This window comes from Dermacentor andersoni, chromosome 4 (assembly GCF_023375885.2).
Source record: "Dermacentor andersoni chromosome 4, qqDerAnde1_hic_scaffold, whole genome shotgun sequence".
Lineage (NCBI taxonomy): Eukaryota > Metazoa > Arthropoda > Arachnida > Ixodida > Ixodidae > Dermacentor > Dermacentor andersoni.
The window spans coordinates 20,286,574-20,306,919 of record NC_092817.1 but is presented as its reverse complement, the minus strand read 5'-3'; the positions used below and the strand labels follow the sequence as shown (position 1 = coordinate 20,306,919).

The 20,346-nt window shown below is 43.8% G+C and overlaps 1 protein-coding gene across 2 annotated transcripts in view; it reads right to left on the bottom strand.

Annotated features, from left to right (window-relative positions):
* LOC126535822 (tudor domain-containing protein 3-like) overlaps positions 1-20,346 on the bottom strand; it is a 171,506-nt gene that overhangs the window by 139,787 nt on the left and 11,373 nt on the right. For both annotated transcript variants that reach the window (XM_055073465.1, XM_050182655.3), the window contains exons 7-9: positions 16,255-16,391; positions 14,960-15,116; positions 915-1,037 (exon numbers count right to left, since the gene is read on the bottom strand). In XM_055073465.1, coding sequence (XP_054929440.1) covers positions 915-1,037; positions 14,960-15,116; positions 16,255-16,391 — 417 coding nt within the window. The remainder of the gene's footprint in view (positions 1-914; positions 1,038-14,959; positions 15,117-16,254; positions 16,392-20,346) is intronic.

Genomic DNA, 20,346 nt, shown 5'->3' with positions numbered 1-20,346 from the left:
AATCGAGTCATAAAATGACCTCCTTACTAAGGGACGTCACCACAAAAATTTTTCAAAGCCTTCAACTATAGGTGGAGTCATCACACCGTCACTTGGCTTTCTCTCTCCTTTCATCTCTCCTAGTGTGCTGGAAGCTACAAAATGGAGAAGCCAAGAGGGCAAAGCCCCAGCGAAAAGTTGAGCGTCGTGGCGGTGAAAGGGCTCTTGCAGCACCCCATGGTGGCCACGGTAGACTATGCTATGCAGCATGACGCTGCCGTCTTGGAGGCTACGAGCAGCAGATGCAACTACCACAGTGCAAAGATCACATATATTTTGTCTTTTTGAGATTGTAGACATTTATATTTTTCATTTATTTAACTAGAAATTAGCAATTATGTATTGCTGAGAATGCTCTCGCGATCACAAAATTAGCCAATAGCACTGGTGGGTCAGCTGCTTTCAATGACACTGCATGGCCACATTGCATAAACAAAAGCAAGTGATTTTTCACTATGTTTGATACAGATTTTAAGTTTGCTGCTGCATGCAGTACCATAATATTTGACTCACACGTTCACAGTAGCCTATGCGATAGATCAGCAAATTTTTCCTACTATGTTCAAAAAGTGTTTCAGGGCCCCTTTAATTAAGCAATTTTAGGTACATAATTAGCACATTAATTACCTCACCTCACCTACAGCACTGAATAAACCATGCTCCAATCTCGAAAGGCCTATTTTTATTTATAACACTTTTAAACCCCCTATAAATACCAAGGCAAAAATTAGGCAGCTGCCATAGACTTTTCATTAAAGTCCGCAAAGAAAAAAAAAAAAGATAATAAAGCAACCTGAAAGAAACCCCAGAATGCTGATTCACCAAGTGCTCCTTTTACGCTCACACATTTACAATATGCATCAAAAAGCCCTTACCTTTTGGAAGAGAGATCTGGTTCTGCAAGTAATCAAAGAGGGTGCTAGGCCCTGATGGGCGACTAGGAGCTTTCTCATCACCTGAATCACGTTCCCTTGGCTCTCTACGCTTTCGTCCTGTTTCTGTAAATCATAACAAACCGGAGTACAAAAGCATGTGTTTAAAAGGCATCTCACCAGCTTCAGGTATTGCAAACAAACAAGCATGGTGCACAGATCAAAGTGTTTTTCATGGCTGCAATGTATTGAACAGATGTACACCGAAAGAACAGCTTGTGCGCTGTGAAATCTGAGAAATCAAACGAAAGCCCATGCACTATTCTTCTTTGAGAAGCCGCTCTCCTTGTCTGCAAAGATAACATTATAGCTGTCACACGCACACTGCCTGCTCAAGGATACCCGTGAAATGCAGAGTGCAGACTACTTCTACCAAAAATGCACCACATACTAAGCATGCATGGATGGGCCTTGGATTTAATCCCCGAATTAAGAAAAATTTTTCAACTGCAAAACATTATTTCTGGTAAACTCATCTGAGTTTATGTTGTAGCTTCATGGTACTCTAGGATAGACAATATTTCCCTTTCATAGCAAAGGCAGAGACGTCACAAGGGGCCCAACCGAGCAGACTTGTTTCACATGTGCCCCCAATTCAACGTGAACTACCTGCGGACTGCTACAGCTTGGGAAGCGGCCTTCAGAGAGATCATCCGCAACTCTGGAAGTTCATTTTTCACATATTTACTCATCTTGAGAGTAGCAAGGTGGCAGCTGCCCAGCTAAGCCTACTGAGGATTGACAAGGTTTACTCCTCAAGAGCACGCACCTCGCACCTCGCACCTTGGCCATGTGCCTCGTGCCTGTGCCCAAGCTTCATGACGAAGCTCCATTTCTTGCAAACTATGTGCCCACCGGGCTGCCGGAAAGGGTCTTTTTACCTTTTCTTCTCTTCTGATGTTGCACACAGAAAATCACCAAGAGATGCATCTGGATGCCGAAAGCGAAGAACAACAGTATAGCTATGACAAAAGCAGTGGAAAAATAATTGAAGATCAAGGCCCATAGTTAACGACAGGGAAAAAGAAAGCTGTAGAAGCACAGGATGCAGAATGGCCCCCACAAGAGAAATCATTGCAGCAGCAGACAACACTGAAGATGGCTATTATAAAAATGACAAAGAAAATGCCACAATTCCCCCAACTACCGAGAGAGAAGATTGTCCTCCAACCGCAGGTAAGACTTCTACTTTCTAAATGCTAGCAGCTCGCAATAGCACAAGCAATAGGCAGAACAAGTGGAATATTGCCACAAACTTTCAACGACAAAGTTACGCTACAAAAGCAAAATAATGTCATAATAGCCAGCACAGCAGACATTGGACTTGCCCACAGAGTGCTCTTCAAGATACAGGAAATGAAACTATAAGGAGTTGTCTACAAAGTTAATGGTAATATCAACATCCCAGAAGACGTCGTTGAAGGCGTAGTACACAAACTGGAACCAGGAATGACTAACAAAGACCTCATGTCCAAAATCACACCAGAAGGCAGATACACGGTCATAAATGTACTTCGATGGACCGCATTAAGACAATTAAGGTCGGTGGAGCCATACTTCGAGGTATGCCGTACAGAAAATATGTACAATACTGCAAACTATGCGGTGACATCAGGCATAGGTAAGACATCTGTCTGCACCTAAAGTAGACCTTATGTCATCTATGAAGTAAAATGGGACAGCCCCTAAACCATGAATGCACCTCAATCTGCAAAATATTCTAACTTCCGCATGAAACTGCAGGAAGGGAGTGTATGAAAGAGCTAAAACCAGCACCACCGCCTTTTGGAGTAAGGCAAAAAGTGGGAACAAGCAGAACAAGAAAAGCAGAAGACATAAGATCTGAGCTCGCAATCTGACTTCCCCAACCCAATAACAGCTAGCAGCAGCAGCAATGCCTCACTCCCTACTACCCTCTTTCCTCGACCCTCCCATAGCAACTCGTGATCTAGATCAAGGTCAGGCTCAAGATTGCGATCTAGTTCACAAAAGAGAATATTGTGTGCCGATGCCGAAAACCAGCAAGAGCACAGATAGTGAAGTAGAAGAAATGGAGAGAAAACTAAAAAAGAACTTAAGGAAGGAGTTTCAATCCAAGCTAGACAATCAACAAGCATATACAAGAAACCTCATCCAATGCTGCAAGGAACAAGATATCATCAGCAAGGGTAAGAGGGAAATCAGGCAACACTGCAATCTTTACCAAGGAAGTGGTGCAAGCGATGATCAAAACAGAAATCCAGAAAGCAATAGGACTAATTGTCTACCAAGTCACACAACTACAGCAATACACAACTGAAAAACTGACACCAATCCAAGCAGCCCTTCAGGACATCAGCAACTTCAATAACTGTGCTAAGCAGAATTTCGCCACAACAGTCAAGCTAGACGATAACCATTCATGAAAGAAGACGCAAGCAGACATGCATAATGCCAACAGACATGCCAGAAACACCGACACTGATGACAAATTAGAACAGAATGGGAAGCCAAATTAGGAAAAAGGACACACATCTGCCTTTCAAAACCTGGCAATGGAACTGCAGATCGATTCAAAACAAATGAACAAATATTCAAGAATTGGCATAACCTGAACAGCCTGAGGTCATTGCCCTCGAAGAAACATACAGCTACAAAATCCGGGGATACAAGATGCGTGCAGGCATACACTGCACTGTTATTCTCACCAAGAACACTTGCACAGTCTACAAGCCTGACCTGACGAACATGCAAACCGAGCACACGCTAATCGAAATAATGTCGGATAAAAATACGCACCAGAGCCTCGTCATCCTCTGCGTCTACAGCCCACCCAAAGATCCCCTTTCGTACTTTGATATGCTCCTCAGGAAAACCAGACAGCTAATGAGGGGCCACAAGCTTGTAGTGATGGGCAATTTTAATGCTCCGCATACGGCTTGGGGATATAATCAAACCACTAAAGAAAGAGCGAAGGTGCATGACACAGTGCGCTTGAGAAGCTTAGCAGGCAAAATTGGAACCAAACGGGTAACCAATTTCAAGGCACATTAAGCATAAGAACGACCTGGCACATTCTCAAGTCACTTCTACCAACGATGGAAACCAAGACACAACAGGGACATTACCTTGCAAAGTTACTCCTGTATTAATAGGTACACTATTACCAGGTACAGAACAGCAAGTGTTGGAAGAAATCAAAAATAAGCTCACGGGAGGAAAAACCCCAAGCAAGAGTGATCCAAAGCCATACAAAGGCACAACCAATTAAAAACTGGACAGACTCTTCTCCCACACAGAGATTAAGGTGGCACTGGCAAAGCAAACTCAAAACGCATTGCAAGGAAAGGACAAGGTCACTAACAAAATCCTGCAAAATCTCAACAAGGAATCGGTAAACAACCCACTAAATTACATCGGCTAATGGGATAGGGGCAAAATGCCAGCAGCATGGAAACATGCCATAATCATCATGATTCCAAAGCCCAACAAACCGCTGCAAGTAAGGAATCTCAGCCCTATTTCCATGACATTGTGTGCAGGAAAGCTGATGGAACACATGGTACACGAATGCTGCGCTCCTCATCTTGAAGACAATGATCTGATGCCCAACACAACGTCCAGCTTCAGGCACCCCTTTCCATGCAAGATGTGCTATTACAACTCTAGGAAGACCTTCTAGACTACCTGGAAATACATCACAAGTACTCCATTCTTGCAACTGACATCAAGGGTGTCTTTGACAACGTAAAGCATGAGGCGGTACTCCGCAACCTCCATGCGACCGGCTGTGGTGAGCGATTGTTTCAATATGTACAAAGCTAGTTGTCACACAGAATGGCCACCATTGGGGTTGGCAACCTAAGAACCAAAAAGTTTGATGTGCCGAACAAGAGAACACCTCAAGGGTCGATAATCTCACACCACAATGACGCAATTGCCCAAAGAACTAAACAAAATAGAAGTGCTCAGTGACGCCTTTTATGCAGATGATATAACAATATGGACCAAACCACCATCTACGGGTCAACAACAGAACGCACTACAGTAGGCAGTAAATCGCTACAATGCACGCCCGAAAAATCAGAACCGCTAGTGCTCAAAGCGAGATCTTGACACAGACCACAAGCCTACGGCCAACATACCTGTGGCAAGTTGTTTTTTCATCCACTTTCATTTCCATTATTTACCATTTCTTTATTTCATTTATTAAGCAGAAGTAATTTCCCCTATGTTGTCCTTGGTGTCAGTGTTTGTTGGCTTCTTATGATATGATTAATAAAAATCAGGCCCCTCGGTTAACCACCTTTCTTTTCATTTATTACATAACAAGGGTCTCGAATCCAGCAACATTGATGCCTTCAGGTAACATGTGTGGGTTTATTGACCAGTTGCCTTCCCCCAAAAAGATCGCATTTTCCTGACGCCTGCGGCAGAAAGGATGTTCCACATCTGCCGCCAAGGTTTGTGAGCGGTGGCGCTGGCTAACACTGCCAGGGTTCTACTAGAAAACATAAATACCCAAGAAAGTAGATGGGGAAACGGCACCACGTTAGCTCAATTGGTAGAGCATCGCACGTGTAATGCTAAGACGTGGGATCGTTCCCCACCTGCAGCAAGTTGTTTTTTCATCCACTTTCATTTCCATTAATTTATCATTCCTTTATTTCATTTATTAAGCACAATTTCCCCTATGTAGTCCTTGGTGTCAGTGTTTGTTGGACTCTTATGATCCGACCAAAGCATCACAAGCCAAAGCCTTGTCATACATAAAGACGCATCAGGAGCCATGGCATTCCCCAAACTTCAAACATCACTGACCCAAGTGACACATCTCATTAAGAGAGTTGCAAACTGAAGGCACCACCTCAAAGAACACGAAACGCTGTGTGTCGTACAGGCACTCATCACGAGCCGGATCGCGTATGGCACCCCCTATCTGCTCCTGAAGAATGAACAAATTGAAAAACTAAACATCATGATTAGAAAAGCTACCAAGACAGTAGAGGGAATTCCCAAAAAAGCACCTACAGCATGATTACCCAACACAGCCTCACAGAAGTGCACAAAATAAGCCAGATTGAAAGATTCAAATTGACTCCCAGCAGCAGAAGCGTGCTATTTCAGCTCGTTTGTGATGCGAAGACAACTGCAAGATCGGACGACAAATTGAAACTCTCAATGCACATTCCAGACTCAATCTCAGTGGCATTAGTACTCCGAAATATGGAACCAAACCTTCGTAACGAAAGAAGACGTGCAAGAGCAAGAGCGTTCCACAAGAAATTCTCTACAGACTCTAACACAAGGTACACAGATGCGGCAAAGTATCCAAGGATACCCGCTTCCGAAATAACTGCAATTAATACCCAAGATAAAGAAAAAGACCACTGCTATGATACCCGCAAGAGATCCAGACATGGCCAAAGAGGTGGCAATAGTACTGGCCATCTCCACATGCACCAAAAATGCTGTGATATTGAGCAACTCGCAATCCACATGTAATTTCCAAAAAGGCAGAATATCCACCAAAGGTCTGAAAATCCTGCAAGAAATATCGAAACACACAAAAGTCCCAGAGACCTACATTGCGTGGACCCTTAGCCACGAGTCACTGGCAGGAAACGAAGCAGCACACACCGCAGCCTAAGATCATGCAACCCAGGCATTCCTGCCAGAGGGTTTCCGAAAGGCGACGAAGTCCGAGGATATTCCCAAGAAATATACGGATATTCTGTAGCATTATAAATTTGAAAGAAGAGTATACCCCTTACCGCACCTCAAAATAAACAGTGAAGAGACAATAACTCTGTGGCATCTCCAAACAAATTGTTATGTACATGGCATTACAATAAATAGAATGCACCCAACCCGATTGCCATACCTTTGCCGGTAATGGGGTGTCCTAACTTCAGAACCCAATAATCAAGAAAAGGAAGACAGAGAACAAAGACCCGAAAACAGAAGCACATAAGAAGAGTGCCACAAATCGTAGGAGGCCACGATTACAGCTCCAGACTTGGAGGACCAGCACAGGGAAGCAGCAAAGGCCAATGGCAACTTGGACTGAGGAGGCCACCCACCTTGGGTCAATAAAGAAGCACTTTTTCTCACTTAAGATTATTAAATCTTTATTCTCTCTCTCTCTCTCTCATAGCAAGGGAAATGGGAGAGACTGTGCTGTGAGGAGGGTAGTTCAACTCCTCGCATCATTGCCTTACAACATTTTGCTTGCTTCTGTCTCTACTGTTAAAAAGCACTGTCCACTCAATGCTTATTGCCAATTAATATTGACAGCTTACAGTATGAACACATATAGAACAAAGATGCAAGAGCATCACTACATCATCACAATGAAAGGCATAGCCAGAAAATGTTTTTTGAGGGGAAGGTACATGTCCAGGGTGTCCCCATTACCTGCCCACTCCTGGCTATGCCCCTGCTGTCATTGCCCAAACTAGCTTCAATCCTGACCTCTGATATTTATCATTGATACCACTGGCAAATACATGATGGGTACCATTAGTTCTCAAAATAGGAGGGCTTAAGGAGATGCCCTGCTAGGTCACTAGCACCCATAGCAAATGGTGAAACTGCTGTACAATGACTCTCCTATACAGCAGCAACAAGAGTGCCACTTATTAATTATTTTTTGTGCCTTACTGTTCATGCATTGAAAGATGAGGCACTCACAATGACCAATGTTTACTTTCACTAGACAAGCATTTATTTCTCAAAGAACTATTAAAGGCATGTAATGATCATTTTCACAGCAGGTTTCTAATGGTGAGTAAACTAGCTCAAGTTCGTTGACAATAAAACTGATGAAGCAATGCTACAAGGGCAATTGGCAACAGTAGCAAGTGATGGCCTTTCCTGTGAGGCATTCGCGACTCATGCAATTTGTCCACAGCTACTCTAAATTTAATTATTAAGTAAGCTAAAAAAGAAAAAAAGAAAACACTCACTACTATGAGGAACCACTTTGTTCTCGCCGAGCTCAAGCTATGATGACGAAGACACCGTGCTGATGATGATATGTACAGATGAGGAAGATGAAAGTCATGCTCACAAATTGCACTGACACTAACTCCCCCTCGCGGCAGAAGTGGCCAGCTGGTCGAGTGGGAGTACCTACTATGAAATGTGCTAAATATATGGTTTTAAAAGAGAGACATGCACTAATTTGGTCCCATGGCAACACCAGTCGGAAGGAGCACAAACAAGCAAGACACGATAATAAACAGGGGATGTCTGCTCAATAACTTGGTAAGGTCCAACAAAACGAGTGAGGAACTTGTCACATAAGCTGGGAGTGCATACAGGTGTCCAGAGAAGAACTCTGCCTAGAGGGGAGAAAGTCACAGCACGGCGAGTTGAGTCATAGCGGCCCTTACAGGCTTCGTGGTAAATGCCGGTGTTAATAAGGGTGAAGTGACGGCAAAGGGCGAGGGAAGAAACAATTCTCAAAAAAGTACCTGCAGAAGATACTGGAGGTGAGAAGAAACAGGCACCCAGGTCGAAACCTGGGGGACGGGCGTAGACTAGGAAAAAAGAAAAGACGGTGGTGCTTTGTATGGCCATTGTTACGTCTCAACACGCCAAAGACATTAATTAGACATTTACCACGAAGCTACCCCACCAATTCATCAGTGCCTATCCAAAAGTTAACGTAGCGTTGACGCAGACTGTTGATGGGTCAACAAAAGACCCCTCTATCTGAACCTCACAACTTGAACTAATTGATGAAGGGCACACGTTGAATGCTACTGTGGGAACAGCTTCAACCTTAGATTCCCAGGTTGCTAAATATGCGGGGGCGAAGGTACACTGGAGGCAGAGTTCGGCACAATGGTGCGACATCATGGGCGGGATATTGCGACCAATTCGACGATTGTGATCGGCTGCGATACAGTCATCAGATTCCCTAGTCTAGTCACCTAGGGAAGATGACGGTATTAAAAGTGGAGCCTTTTGGTGCAGTGAGTGGTGCTGACATGCCTTCATGTGAACTCGGATGTTTAATATGCTCCTGCATGGAGTGGGCTTCCGTATCTGGAATCAGTGTAAACAATGTAAAGTAAACCCTTTTTCCTTCGGTCCTACTACCGGACGTACTCGTCGATAGGCTTGGTGGATTCCTAGCCCAATGCAACCTCGAGCCACAACACCGTATTGTGTGCAAAAGTTACGAACGGTTGGATTGCATCTCGGTTCGTGTGGTCCGGGTAGACCTACATTGACATCATGTCGGAGAGAGTGCAATGGAAAACATTTGTCAAGCCAGTGGTCTGGGGATGGTATCTAGACGTCTTATGAATGGAGCTTGAGGGGTGCAGAGCTATGGCAAGAATAAAAGAAAGAAAGGTCTCGCTGCTGTTGCTGAGAATATGTGGAGCTACACGAAGTAAGATGGTGTTCCCCAGAAATCAATCAGCGACTTCAAAAGCGGTGTCAGATCGCAGAGAAGCTGTCTCTTCGTCAAAACGAGGAGTCTTTGGGAGGAACGAGGAGGCAGCGCGCTGCTGTCCGGCTCTCAGAAATCAACACTCGTGGGAAACTTGCTTTTCAATCACTTTTTGAATGGATGCAACCATCACCCGGTGTTCTGCTGCCGAGATGCCAGGATCTTCTTACATGTGCCACTTGGCTTCAGCGCAGATGGCCCGCAAGAATAAGAGGGGACAGTTGGATTATGATGCTGGAATGACCATGCAACGAGCATCATGGCATCACGAACATGAGCATACAGCCATCGGCCCGAGTTAATAGATAACTTGGTCCATTTGGTTGGCATATGTTCTTGTCACGGTAATGTCATGCTGTGCATGCACGGATGCATGTCATGACTTTATCTCATTCTTATCATGCATGTCATAAATTCATCGGAATCATGTTATGGCTTGGCGAACAGACTATGATATTCATGCCAATCATTTCATGACATACATGGCACAACATGTCATTAATGTCACACATGCATATCATGACATAACTCTCAGTCATAACAGTTCCAGTTTCTAACTAGTTGTATATCAGGATATCCGTGACCTGAATGACATGACATGTGTCACGTGATAAGCATGTCATGAATCACACAAATGACATATAATGGTGGCGTCATGGTCATTTCTTTAACTGAATATGCATCAGGGTATGTGTGGAGAGACATGCATGCATGACATGACAAGAATGACACGCAATTTATAGTATTCATGTCACGACATGCATGTCATTCATGTGATAATATTTATGTCACGTCATCCATGTCAAGTCATGCACATATGTTGCGTCAATCCTATCCAAATCTATACTAAGTTAAAGAAAGAACCACAACAGCATCATGTCATTCATACCACTTATGTCATGACATACACACCATGACAAGCATGTGATGTAACTGATGTATAACATGACATGCGCTTGTAAAATCCATGTTGTTATGTCATAACATACATGTCCTGACAGTTATGTCCTGTCATGTCATCCATGTCTAATCATACATGCATTTCATTTATCATCATCACCAGCCTATTTTATGTCTACTGCAGAACGAAGGCCTCTCCCTGCGATCTCCAATTACCCCTGTCCTGCGCCAACCGATTCCAGCTAGTGCCCATGAATTTCCTCATTTCATCGCTCCACCTAGTCTTCTGCTGTCCTCGACTGCGTTTCCCTTCTCTTGGTACCCATTCTGTAACCCTAATGGTCCAACGGTTACCTAGCCTGCGCATTACATGACCTGCTCAACTCTATTTCTTTCTCTAAATGTCAATTAGAATATGGGCTATACCTGTTTGCTTTCTGATCCACACCGCTCTTTTCCTGTCTCTTAACGTTATGCTTAACATTCTTCATTCCATCGCTCTTCGCGCGGTCCTTAACTTGTTCTCAAGCTTCTTTGTCAGTCTCCAAGTCTCTGCCCCATATGTCAGCATTGGTAAAATGCACTGATTGTACACCTTCCTTTACAATAATAATGGTAAGCTTCCAGTCAGGAGCTGACAATGTCTGCCATATGCGATCCAACCCATTTGTATTCTGTGAATTTTCTTCACATAATCAGGGCTCCCTGCGATTACTTGACCTAGGTTGCAGGGATGCACGACTCTCATGCGTCCCCTGATATGTTCTTTTCTCGCATAGCTCCTGCCTCCTGTAATCCGGATTCGCCGCTTTACTGCGGCGGTCGGTATGCTTGCAGGGTAGTACGAGACATGGCTTGAGTGTTGCTCTGCGAACGCGACCTAACGGCGGGGTTACTTGGGCGCAAAAAGGAGAAGGCTCTTCCTCTTTGGCTTGGGGTCGGCAAGCGGCACGGACGTTCTGTGCGTGCACCAATCCATGCTTCTGCGAGACTGTCTCGCGAGGCCTTCCCCAGAATGGATGAACACAATCGTTCAAACGCGCCACCGTTCGCGTGATCGTATGTGCGAACGACCAGGCGTTGGTGTCCAGCATGGGGCGAACATATTCGCTCGTTATCCGGTCGCGGTGAGTCAAACTTCCGCGATTTGTCGCGCGACCATCGCGTTTTATGGATAGCAACTCGGCTAACAGGCATTAGTCTATGAAAGGTGCAATAAATGCCCTTGTGATTGTTTGCACTACTGTGTTGTTGTTCCTTTGTCCTAAGAGCACGGGTGAGAACCCCACAAGGTAAACATACTCCTTCATAGACTCTAGAGGCTGACTGGCCATCTTGAACTCTTGTTCTCTTACCATGCTATTCATCCTTATATTTGTCTTCTGCATATTAATCTTCAACCCCACTCTTACACTCTCTCTGTTAAGGTCCTCAATCATTTGTTGTAACTCGCCTGCAGTATTGGCGAATAGAACAATGTCATCGGCAAACCTAAGGTTTCCGAGATATTCGCCGTCAATCCTTACTCCTAAGCCTTCCCAGTTTAATAGCTTGAAGACTTCCAAGCATGCAGTGAATAGCATTGGAGAGATTGTTTCTCCCTGTCTGACCCCCTTCTTTACAGGTATCTTCCTACTTTTCTAGCGTAGATTTAAGGTAGCTGTGAAATCTCTGTAGATATTTTCCAAGGCCTTTATGTAAGCAGTCTGTACTCCTTCATTACGTAATGCCTCAATGACTGCTGGTATCTCTACTGAATCAAATGCCTTTTCGTAATCTATGAAATCCATATATAGAGAGGCTTATTGCACTCTGCAGATTTCTTGATTACCTGATTAACGGCATGGATGTGATCCATTGTAGGGTATCCCTTCCTGAATCCAGCCTGTTCCCTTGGTTGGCTAAAGTCCAGTGTTGCCCTTATTCTATTGGAGATTATTTTGGTGAATATTTTATATAATACTAGGAGTAAGCTAATAGGCCTACAATTTTTCAATTCTTTATCGTCTCCCTTTTTGTGAATTAGTATAATGGTTGCATTCTTCCAGTTTTCTGGGACCCTTGCAGTCGATAGACACTTCGTATAAAGAGCGGCCAGTTTCCCAAGTATTATGTCTCCTCCATTAAATCGACTATTATTCCATCTTCTGCTGCTCTTCTCCGTTTCACGTCTTGCAAGTCCCTTCTGACCTCATCACTAGTTATAGGAGGAGTTTCTGTATCTTGTTCATTACTGTTTCTAGTGAAGGTATCCTGACTCCTATGGGTACTGTACAGGTCAGTATAGAATTCTTCCACTGCTTTTACTACACCTTCAAGATTGCTGCTGATATTACCCTGCTTATCTTTCAGTGCATACATCTAGGTTTGTCCCATGCCATGTTTCATTCTATATGATTTCAGGCTGCGTCCACTTTTTACGGCTTCCTCAGTCTTTCTCACGTTATAATTTCGAATATCCCTTACTCAAAAAGCCTAAGTTCACAAAGAATGCATCACATAAAAAAGTTGTCACTAGATGTCACTACGTATTTGTCCACCATAGAGGAGGTTAGATCTTTATATTCTTTGGGTTTAGTATATAGCGGAAGTTTGCGTACAGCACGCAAGAGGTAAAAATAATTGGTACAGTAGGCTCCGCAGAACGAATATTATTTGGCAGTCAATAGGTCAATATGGGAAGTCACAGCGATGTGAAATAATTTCACTCATTATTCAGTAGTTCCATGTCTCCACTCCTGTAAAGGTGTGGAATTACTGAATATGGCTGCAGCAGCTTTAGCTTCTTCTATCTGGTGCTAGGCGACACTGTAAATGCTGCCTTATCAAAGCACTCTTAAAGGACATTTCAATATGACATTTCACCAGCGTGCCACTAGGAGCATCACATCGAAGTGATTTCTTTACACCTCCCCTCCCAGTCACGCATCTTGAGAGTCATTTACCAAGCTTGGTCTTCGAAACATCGTTAAGGCTTGATGCAGCAAGCATGCAGAAAATGGCAAGGCCACCAAAGCTATTTTTCAATGCAAACTATGCTTCTTATTTCTGGGCTTGAGACAAATTTGAAAGCACACAGCATGAGGTAAGGCTCTCGTTTGTCTCCAAGTGGCCACCCTGCTTCAACAAGCAGCCCCTTACACGTGAGTGCTCTCCGATCAGAAGAAAGATGTTTCTTGAATATGATATGAGTTGAATACAGATATCGTCGCTTCTGTCACTTCTCAGTGAGTAATTACCCAGACATCCTAGCCCGACAGCCACATCTTGAGCCTTGGCCCACAGGCCTCTAAAACTAATGAATTAGTTATGTTCTGTTGTGCTGAATACCAATGAGTTTCTCAGTTTAATAGCGGACCTGTGTTTAGGGGCTACCTTTTACTGTTGCATAGGAAGTTTTGCTTTCAAGTTTTTCCCCAAAACATAGGAGGGCTATACCAACTTTATGGCCGGTGGGTTATCATAAGGCTAATAAGCATGACACATGAAATGACCGTGCTTCATGTGACTTGATCACTGCTCCGCATGTAGCACAAATGCATGCAACTGGCCATGACACTTTCGTTCCCACCATGTAAATCTAAAGCTAGTCTCATGATGGGTTGCTCAAAGCCACAAAAAGAGACCAGCGTGTGTCTACGAACGGGGTCGGGAACGAGAGGCCGACGTGCATTCTGTAACAAAGCAGTGGCCATGAACAACTTTGTTGCGTACCGTGCACTTGCTTTCATTTGTGAGATGGTTTGTTGGCTTTCCAAGTGCCATGTGCCTGCAGCGAATAGACCTGCATCAATCTGGCACCAAACCATAACTTTAGCCACCACTGACCGATAAAGCAGCGCCGATTAAACTTAATAGCCTAGGCAGTGTGGCCGTGACGAAAATTCACTCCTGGCCAATGGGTAATGGACCACAAGCCGCCGTGGAATGCTTGCCACAAATATGTTCATACAGGTGGTTCATCAGCTGTGTTCGGTCCCGAGATCACGCATCCAGGTTAGATTGATACCTGTTGAAGCGGCATAAAGTTAATTGCCGCATATCCAACATGATCTACGTGCTTATCGGTGGCTAATTCGCCCAATATTCGCACATGCTTTTACAATTTACGCAATATGCACTGCCTTTGTTGTTGTTTCCTCTGTCCGTGTCGCGCTATTATTTCGATCGGTCCTCTCGATCCAGACAAATATTGTGCAGACAGAGAGGGACCTGGCCAATGTGGCGGCGTTTTAAGAATTGTGGAATTCAGGCTATGTATGTGTGATCCCTGCATCAGCTGGCGTTGTGGAGTGCTCAAAGTGACAAAGTCCACTACACCGTGTCACAACACCGTGTCAGCTGGGACAGCCCGGCCGCGATGCGCTCGGCGCTCCTTCTGCACCGAAAACGAAGTGAAATGCACCCTTGGGCGGCACTGAGCACAAGGGGCTCCCCCCCGGCGCACACAACATGTGGCACTGGGTAGGTCTCTACATCAAACACATAAAAAATTCAAGAAATTGAATAGCAGTTAGTCTACTCAAACGTTTAATTATTCGAATGTTCATTATTCTAGTATTTAATTTAGTGATATTCGAGTATTTGCACCACCCCTAGTGCTAGCACATACCACATTCTCAAGCTCTTCTTCAACAAATACCTGGTCGGTTGGCCCGCTCTCTCCTGTTTCGGTCAGACAACTCCAAGGCTTGCATTGCAGCAGCAATGTCGCAGTTGTGTGTTTTCAGAGCACTAACAGCAGCATCCACAGAGTAGCCAAGGCCAACCAGCTGAGCAATATCTCCATCTTGGGGTTGCTGAAAAATAGCAAGAATTTCAGATGTTAGTCAGAAAAAGCCATTAATTTAGTAGCAGTTTGACATAGGCACTTTTGATCACGAGTGAGCCAGACTGGGATCGAATTTCTCTATTTTAATTGGATCACTTGTGCAAGCTATGGAAGAGAGCCTACGGTGATAAAGAAATTCGATTCCGACCAGGCTTGATTACAACTGAAAGTGCCCCATGTGATTGGGGTATAAAAATGACCTGTCACTCTGAGGGAAATGAATCCTTTAAAAAATGTGGCCGATTTTCTCGAACATGAATATTCAAAGGCCAAAATATGAACGTGATGTTGCTCACCACCCCAGCTATCGCCCCCTCTTTCCATTTAAGAAACTATTTCGCTGTTCATAGCACTTACTGATTAATTCTTTATGGGCGAGTGTTGCCTACAGGCAACCCACCACAAATATATTTCTTCTTGCCGATCAGTGATATTGAATTCACTTTCTAACTAAATGTTTTTGGCTAACACTGAATGACAGGTAGCAAGCATAACTTGTTAGATTAGAGTACAAACAGATGACAAAGAAGTTAGGTGTGCAACTCGCTTTCTTTTGAAAGCATGGTCAGCGGAGAAAGACTGATGCCAAATCCACAGCTGCAGCAGTACAACACCGGTAATGTAAAGGAAATGCAATGTGCACAGGTTTCATATCCGACAAGAACCGTCTGTACACATTCTACATGAAGCCATAGGTGGCTTGGGGTGAAGGTCACCTAAATTATTCTGCCTAGTGCCACAGGCAACAAAGCTTTTCGCGGAAAATTTTCAGCGAAATTTCGTTGAATACCCTTATTTTTGTATACCATGCACATTTCAATGAAAGATAAACATTTTTCTTAGCACATTTTGATGTCTCATCCTTAACGGGCCCAAAGAAAATCCTCAGACCGCAAATTCTACTACCATGCAACAGTACCAAATACTTTGAGAATTCTTCTGATACATTTACACAAGATATTGCAGAGGCTAGCAGTACATTCAAAGTTGAAACTCTCCAAAATACTCCATACTAAGCTGAAATAGTAAACACAAGCAAGAGTTGCCCTGCAAGATTTTATTGGAACACTGTAAAACTTGACTGAAAACTAGAGTGCAAATGTTACCTGCTTTCCACCACCAAAAACTTTCACTTTTCCTTCCTTTGCTCGAGATATCTCGGCTATTGTCATCTGTCGATGTTTCTCAAAAGATTCATTTGGTTTGGTATCCTTCTGACAAAGGTCCATAGACTTGAACCCGCCTGAAAATAGCACAAGGTAAAACACTGTATAAACCACTCCAAAAAAAAAAAAAAAAATGGACAACAGTAAATGACATCAACCCCAAGTGATGATCAATACTTTATTATTATTATTTTTTTAAACAGAGTAACTACAGGTGGACACGAAAAAGCCCAAGCAGGCCAAGTATAGTGAAGGATGTAGAGGTGTTGAGAAAGGCAAAGTGTAGTGACAACAGGCTAGTCAAGGACAAAGTCATCTTCAATTTGAGGATGACTGCTACCAGGCTGACCTGGTAGCAGTCAGGGAAATAGAGAAAGTCAGGCTGTTTCTTATGAACAGATATGAGGTGTGTGTTAGCACAGAAGGACAATGATATCGTAGAGCAAATTAGTGAGATATCAAGAAAAATATATAATGGACAACTATTGAAGTTGGAAGTAAGGCAACAAGGCAGGAAAAAGACAAGGACTTAATAAATAAACTAGAGAGCATGAATGTCTCAAACCCTAGAGATATTGAATTGGCTGAACTGTCCAAACTGAACAAGCAAATGAGAAATCAGTGGCATTCAAAACAATGCAGCTACAAATATTGAGAAAGGAGTAAAGAACAAAGTAAGCAAAAAATCAGCAAATTGATTTGGCATAGACAGGAACAATATGTACACGGTAAAAGGTATACAAAGCAACATCACCAGCAACTTTGACGACCTAACAAAGGTGGCAGAAGCAGAAACTTTGGTGCTGTGAAATGATTATGAAATTTGCAGATGCAGGATGGAGTCCGCTGATGCAAGATATAGGTAACTGAACATTGTTCGAGAAGGCTTACACCCTGCAGTAAATCTAAATAGTTTAAGATAATAATAAAAAATGTATTCATTGTGATGAAAAAAACACTAACACAAACTTAACAAGATGAGGAACAGGAAAATAACTATTTGCTTTCTCTTAGCTACATCATCATCATCATCATCATCAGCCTGGTTATGCCCACTGCAGGGCAAAGGCCTCTCCCATACTTCTCCAACAACCCCGGTCATGTACTAATTGTGGCCATGTCGTCCCTGCAAACTTCTTAATCTCATCCGCCCACCTAACTTTCTGCCGCCCCCTGCTACGCTTCCCTTCCCTTGGAATCCAGTCCGTAACCCTTAATGACCATCGGTTATCTTCCCTCCTCATTACATGTCCTGCCCATGCCCATTTATTTTTCTTGATTTCAACTAAGATCTCATTAACTCGCATTTGTTCCTTCACCCAATCTGCTCTTTTCTTATCCCTTAATGTTACACCCATCATTCTTCTTTCCAAAGCTCGTTGCGTCGTCTTCAATTTAAGTAGAACCCTTTTCGTAAGCCTCCAGGTTTCTGCCCCATACGTGAGTACTGGTAAGACACAACTATTATACACTTTTCTCTTGAGGGATAATGGCAACCTGCTGTTCATGATCTGAGAATGTCTGCCAAACGCACCCCAGCCCATTCTTATTCTTTTGATTATTTCCGTCTCATGATCCGGATCCGCCGTCACTACCTGCCCTAAGTAGATGTATTCCCTTACCACTTCCAGTGCCTCGCTACCTATTGTAAATTGCTGCTCTCTTCCGAGACTGTTAAACATTACTTTAGTTTTCTGCAGATTAATTTTTAGGCCCACTCTTCTGCTTTGCCTCTCCTGCAGGTCAGTTAGCATGCATTGCAATTGGTCCCCTGAGTTACTAAGCAAGACAATATCATCAGCGAATCACAAGTTACTAAGGTATTCTCCATTAACTCTTATCCCCAATTCTTCCCAATCCAGGTCTCTGAATACCTCCTGTAAACACGCTGTGAATAGCATCGGAGAGATCGTATCTCCCTGCCTGACGCCTCTCTTTATTGGGATTTTGTTACTTTCTTTATGGAGGACTAGGGTGGCTGTGGAGCCGCAATAGATATCTTTCAGTATTTTTAGATACGGTTCGTCTACACCCTGATTCCGTAATGCCTCCATGACTGCTGAGGTTTCGACAGAATCAAACGCTTTCTCGTAATCAATGAAAGCTATATATAAGGGTTGGTTATATTCCGCACATTTCTCTATCACCTGATTGATAGTGTGAATATGGTCGATTGTTGAGTAGCTTTTACGGAATCCTGCCTGGTCCTTTGGTTGACAGAAGTCTAAGGTGTTCCTGATTCTATTTGCGATTACCTTAGTAAATACTTTGTAGGCAACTGACAGTAAGCTGATCGGTCTATAATTTTTCAAGTCTTTGGCGTCCCCTTTCTTACGGATTAGGATTATGTTAGAGTTCTTCCAAGATTCCGGTACGCTCGAGGTCATGAGGCATTGCGTATACAGGGTGGCCACTTTCTCTAGAACAATCTGCCCACCATCCTTCAACAAATCTGCTGTTACCTGATCCTCCCCAGCTGCCTTCCCCCTTTGCATAGCTCCCAAGGCTTTCTTTACTTCTTCCGGCGTTACCTGTGGGATTTCGAATTCCTCTGGACTATTCTCTCTTCCATTATCGTCGTGGGTGCCACTGGTACTGTATAAATCTCTATAGAACTCCACAGCCACTTGAACTATCTCATCCATATTAGTATTGATATTGCCGGCTTTGTCTCTTAACGCATACATGTGATTCTTGCCAATTCCTAGTTTCTTCTTCACTGCTTTTAGGCTTCCTCCGTTCCTGAGAGCATGTTCAATTCTATCCATATTATACTTCCTTATGTCAGCTGCCTTACGCTTGTTGATTAACTTCGAAAGTTCTGCCAGTTCTATTCTAGCTGTAGGGTTAGAGGCTTTCATACATTGACGTTTCTTGATCAGATCTTTCGTCTCCTGTGATAGCTTACTGGTATCCTGTGTAACGAAGTTACCACCGACTTCTATTGCACACTCCTTAACGATGGCCATAAGATTGTCGTTCATTGCTTCAACATTAAGGTCCTCTTCCTGAGTTAAAGCCGAATACCTGTTCTGTAGCCTGATCTAGAATTCCTCTATTTTCCCTCTTACCGCTAACTCATTGATCGGCGTCTTATGTACCAGTTTCTTCCGTTCCCTCCTCAAATCTAGGCTAATTCGCGTTCTTACCATCCTATGGTCACTGCAGCGCACCTTGCTGAGCACGTCCACATCTTGTATGATGCCAGGGTTAGCGCAGAGTATGACATCTATTTCATTTCTAGTTTCACCGTTCTGGCTCCTCCACGTCCACTTTCGGCTATCCCGCTTGCGGAAGAAGGTATTCATTATCCGCAAATTATTCTGTTCCGCAAGCTCTACTAATAACTCTCCCCTGCTATTCCTAGTGCCTATGCCATATTCCCCCACTGCCTTGTCTCCAGCCTGCTTCTTGCCTACCTTGGCATTGAAGTCGCCCATCAGTATAGTGTATTTTGTTTTCACTCTACCCATCGCCGATTCCACGTCTTCATAGAAGCTTTCGACTTCCTGGTCATCATGACTGGATGTAGGGGCGTAGACCTGTACAACCTTCATTTTGTACCTCTTATTAAGGTTCACAACAAGACCTGCCACCCTCTCGTTAATGCCATAGAATTCCTGTATGTTACCAGCTATATTCTTATTAATCAGGAATCCGACTCCTAGTTCTCGTCTCTCCGCTAAGCCCCGGTACCACAGGACATGCCCGCTTTTTAGCACTGTATATGCTTCTTTTGGCCTCCTAACTTCACTGAGCCCTATTATATCCCATTTACTGCCCTCTAATTCCTCCAATAGCACTGCTAGACTCGCCTCACTAGATAAGGTTCTAGCGTTAAACGTTGCCAGGTTCATATTCCAATGGCGGCCTGTCCAGAGCCAGGGATTCTTAGCACCCTCTGCTGCGTCGCAGGTCTGATCGCTGCCGTGGTCAGTTGCTTCGTAGCTGCTGGGGACCGAGGGCCGGGGTTTGATTGTTGTGTTCATATAGGAGGTTGTGGCCAAGTACTGCACCAGGGTGGCCAATCCT